This window comes from Marmota marmota, unplaced genomic scaffold (assembly GCF_001458135.2).
Source record: "Marmota marmota marmota unplaced genomic scaffold, marMar, whole genome shotgun sequence".
Classification (NCBI taxonomy): Eukaryota; Metazoa; Chordata; class Mammalia; order Rodentia; family Sciuridae; genus Marmota; species Marmota marmota.
The window spans coordinates 34,887,653-34,892,083 of NW_026000082.1; the positions used below are offsets into that span (position 1 = coordinate 34,887,653).

Below are 4,431 nucleotides of genomic sequence, written 5' to 3' on the forward strand. Positions count from 1 at the left end.
ATTTTTTATTATTTATTTTTTTTAGTTTTCGGTGGACACAACATCTTTGTTTGTATGTGGTGCTGAGGATCGAACCCGGGCCACACGCATGCCAGGCGAGCGTGCTACCGCTTGAGCCACATCCCCAGCCCAGGGATCGAGCTAATTTTTACATGGGTTTTGGGAGGATGTTTAAGATCCAAATTTTTGGAGGATGGCACTCAGGCAAGAGCAGTTGAACTCTCTATGCTCTTTCGGGGTTCTTTGTTCCCCACGGTGGATTCCCTGACAGTGAACCCAAACAAAAAGCTAGGAAACAGGCTTACTTTTATTGTATATGAGAGAGCAGTCATCCCTTTTTGGAGTGAAGGATCAGTGGGATGGACAGAAAAACACCTCAGTTCCAATTCTGAATTACCCTCCTGAAAATACAAACAAAAGCCTCAGATTCTGGACCATGTTTAGCTGTCAACAGAATTGGCAGTTCTTAACCCACTCTGCTGAATGCTTTTCTCTCTCTGCAGACTTTGATGAACAGACAGCTGATGACTGGGATGTGGACATGAGTGTGTACTACGACAAAGGTACAGGGCAAGGGGTGGCAAAAGGGGTAGAACTGTTGTCCTGGCCTTGGGGTGACACTTTGCCAGGCGTGCTTAGCTGACTGAAACAGATAGGAGACCAGCTCCTTTGCTGTCTTCAGGGGACTGGTTCCATGATCCTCACAGATACCAAAATCTGCAGATACTCATGTCCCTTATGTAATAAAATGGCACAGTATTTGCTTACAGCATACACACATCCTTTCATATGCTTTACGTTATCTCTTAAAAAAAAAAAATATCTTCAGATGACTTAATACAATGCAAATGCTATAACCATATTATATTGTATAATTTGGGGAAAAAAAGTTCCAGAGTATTTTCAATCCACGGTTGGTTGTATCCACAGATGCAGAACCAGTAGATATAGAGGGCTGACTACTTGACATCTTGAGTACTTTAAGTGTTGGCTGTTTTTTTTTTTTTTTTTTTGGCTGTGTGAGGAGAAAGGACACATGAGGACAGTCCTCAGGGAGGTCTGAGTCTGATGAGTAGGCCCTGGTGAAGTGGGGTGATCAGGAACTCAGGCTCTGATCAGAGCATAGCTCTGAAGTAAAAAATTACCTGGGGTTGGGGGGAGACCTGGGTTCTGATTTCATCTGTCATTTGTTGGCTCTGTGAGTTTTCTGTACCAAAATTTCTTTATCTGTATGATGAGGAGAGCCATGGTTCCTACTCTTGGCACACTCCCCTCTAATGAGTGAAAGAAGGTAATATAATTGGATACCAAGAAAATATATCAGTAAATCTTGTGAGGGGATCCTAGAAACCTGGTCCCTCCCCTGCCCCTTCATTGAGAAGAACCCTCTGCAAACTGGGTTCTGGTTCCTCAGATGGTGGAGACAAGGATGCCCGAGACTCTGTCCAAATGCGGCTAGAACAGAGACTCCGTGATGGCCAGGAACATGGCTCTGTGATTGAACACCAGGTGGGCACCTTTGAGCGCCACACAAAGGTGAGTGAGCACTGTGCCCATTCCACTGACCCCTTTCTTTTCCTTCTTTGTCTTCATTCCTTGTCCCATCCCCAATCCTCATGCTCTAGGAAGGAGCCCCATTTCTTGAATCTTGTCCCTTCTCTCTACAGGGCATTGGCCGGAGAGTGATGGAGCGGCAGGGCTGGGCTGAGGGCCAGGGTCTGGGCAGCAGTTGCTCAGGAGTACCTGAGGCCTTGGATGGTGATGGCCAGCATCCCAGATGTAAGCGTGGATTGGGGTAAGTGTGGCTTAGGGATTTCCCAGGGACTCAAGCCAGCCTTCCTGCTAGTTTTGGGATAGGTGCTGAGTATCCTAGGGGATGAACTTCAAAGCAAAGTTAGAAGGAAAAAGTGGATCTGAGCCGGACGTGGTGGTTCACACCTGTAATCCCAGCAGCTCGGGAGGCTGAGGCACAAGGATGGCGAGTTCAAAGCCAGCCTTAGCAATGGTGAGGCACTAAGCAACTCAGTGAGACCCTGTCTCTAAATAAAAAATACAAAATAGGGCTGGGGATATGGCTCAGTGGTTGAGTGACCCCAGGTTCAATCCCTGGTACCAAAAAAAAAAGTAGATCTGGCACTATTCATTTTTATTTTAGACCAAGCCCTAAGACAAGGTAGTCATTGATCTCCTGGGAGAGTTTTTACTTTTAGTCTGAGTTTGGACTTGAAAACTGTTAGGGAGTCTGTAGTGATGTGATAGAAGTTCTATCTGTGGTCCCTTGTTGCTGATACTATCTATCAATAGATAGATCTGGAGGCTGGAGAGCAAAATTCCAGATTTAAAGCTCTTTTTGGGGGGCTGGATGTGTGGCTCAGTGGTAGAGTGCTTGCCTGGTATGCACAAAGCTCTGGGCTGGATTCCCAGCAGAGGAGTACCCCCCCCCCCGAAAAAAAAAGGCAGCTGTGTCTTTCAGACACAGATATGTAGCAGCTATTTCCCTGTCCTTTTCCAACCCCTTTACTGAGTTTTCAGAGAGAGCAGCCCTCTTATTGAGAGCTCTTTCCAGGTACCATGGAGAGAAGCTTCAGCCATTTGGACAACCGAAGAGGCCCCGTGGAACTGGCTTGGGGCTCATCTCCACCATATATGATGAGCCTCTACCCCAGGACCAGAGGGAGTCACTGCTCCGACGTCAGCCACCCACCAGCATGAAGTTTCGGACAGACATGGCCTTTGTGAGGGGTTCCACTTGTGCCTTGGACACCCCCTCAGAGCCTAAGTGAGGGTTGGAGGCTTCCTTGCAGGATGACAGCCCTCTGCCTGGGCCTTGTTTACTACCGAAGCAGAAAGGAGTCTGGAAGCAGCAATCCCTGGCTGCTTGTCCGTTCTCTACCTCAGGGCTTTTTACAGCCCCCAATCCTTGGATATTAGGGCTTAAGGACCTTTCCTCATTCGTCTCCTACCCTTAGTCCCTGTTTGGGCTTGCGCAGTACCTTGAGCTGGACTGCCCGAGACCATTAGCACAATCTTCACTGGGGGTCTGAAGGAAGCCCCATGGAGGTCAGAGAGAGGGCGAAAGGAGAGGATTTGTGGTCCCTGGAAGAGAAGGTTTTTGGACAGACCATCCACCGCCTCTGCCCCCACTGGCTGGGACCCAGCTACGGGGAGTCCGCCTGAGGTGGCCCGGGCCTGCGACGTAATGGGAGAATAAAAAGGTTTATGACCGGACATCGCTTTTCTCTTCTTATCCGGGCCTGGGGAAAAGTCAGAGGATCGAGACTGGTGCTGTTCGGCTCGCCAAGTCCCCAAGACAGACCCACGCTCCCACAGCGAAAGTCCCTTCTGTGTGGCCACGCCCAGCTTGGTAGCGCCGCTGCCTTAGGGCGGGACTTCCTCTCCCGGCCCCGCTGCTTCCGACGCCGCCCGGAAGTCGAGAGCTGGTGCCTTCAGTACCGGCCCCCTTTGCTGCCCTTTCCTGGCGCGGGTTCCCTGGGTTGCGGTCGTCATTCCCTGCAGAGACCACGTCTGTGGTCTCCCGCCCGTAGTTTCATCTCCTATACAGGTGTCCGCCCTGTTTTCCCGTTGGGTTCATCTGTTCGGTTCCGGACCACGTTCTCCCCATGGCGGGAGCCGCTCCGGCCACGGCCTTCGGGCAGGCTGTGATCGGCCCGCCGGGCTCAGGAAAGACCACGTATTGCCTGGGCATGAGTGAGTTCCTGCGCGCGCTGGGCCGGCGCGTGGCGGTGGTGAACTTGGACCCGGCCAACGAAGGGCTGCCATACGAGTGCGCTGTGGACGTGGGCGAGCTAGTGGGACTGGGTGATGTGATGGATGCGCTGAGGCTGGGACCCAACGGCGGCCTGCTTTACTGCATGGAGTACCTGGAAGCCAACCTGGACTGGCTGCGGGCCAAGCTGGACCCACTCCGCGGCCACTACTTCCTCTTCGATTGCCCAGGCCAGGTGGAGCTGTGCACGCACCACGGCGCCCTTCGCAGCATATTCTCGCAGATGGCTCAGTGGGATCTCAGGGTGCGTCTCGGTTTGGGCAGGTCCATTTTGCAGGTGGAGCAACTAAGGAAGACAGGGTCCACGCCCTCATGTTACACAGTGAGCTAGGGACCAAGTTGCTTTGAAGTAAAAACAGTTATGAGCTCCAATTTTGTCTCTGCCACTGACTCGCTGTGTGTTCTGGGTGGGATCTCTTTGAACTTCTGTTTTCTTACCTGTAAAACGATATGTTGGTACCCAGTTTGACACTTTGGGAAATAGGGAAGGAGTTTTATATATAAAGTTGGTGGACAAGAGTAAGTGGAAGAATGGAGGCAGATGTATTGTTGGGATTTGAATTTGTTGTCCACTTAGAGCTTTGTGCCAGGCATTTTATTTAAAAAAAAAAAAGGGGGGGGGGGGAAAAGGACTTCTGTAATTT

At 50.8% G+C, this 4,431-nt stretch overlaps 2 protein-coding genes across 2 annotated transcripts in view; both read left to right on the top strand.

Moving 5' to 3' along the window:
• The window catches only part of Gpatch3 (G-patch domain containing 3), a gene marked incomplete at its 5' end in the record, with an annotated part of 8,892 nt that extends 5,664 nt beyond the window's left edge, over nucleotides 1–3,228 (top strand). The window contains 4 exons of the mRNA XM_048782702.1: nucleotides 293–563; nucleotides 1,415–1,536; nucleotides 1,668–1,795; nucleotides 2,567–3,228. Of these exons, the coding sequence (XP_048638659.1) occupies nucleotides 293–563; nucleotides 1,415–1,536; nucleotides 1,668–1,795; nucleotides 2,567–2,783 (738 nt within the window). The remainder of the gene's footprint in view (nucleotides 1–292; nucleotides 564–1,414; nucleotides 1,537–1,667; nucleotides 1,796–2,566) is intronic.
• Nucleotides 3,229–3,620: 392 nt separating this feature from the next.
• Gpn2 (GPN-loop GTPase 2) overlaps nucleotides 3,621–4,431 on the top strand; it is a 7,493-nt gene continuing 6,682 nt past the window's right edge. The window contains exon 1 of the mRNA XM_015484770.2: nucleotides 3,621–4,115. Within this exon, the coding sequence (XP_015340256.1) occupies nucleotides 3,621–4,115 (495 nt within the window). The remainder of the gene's footprint in view (nucleotides 4,116–4,431) is intronic.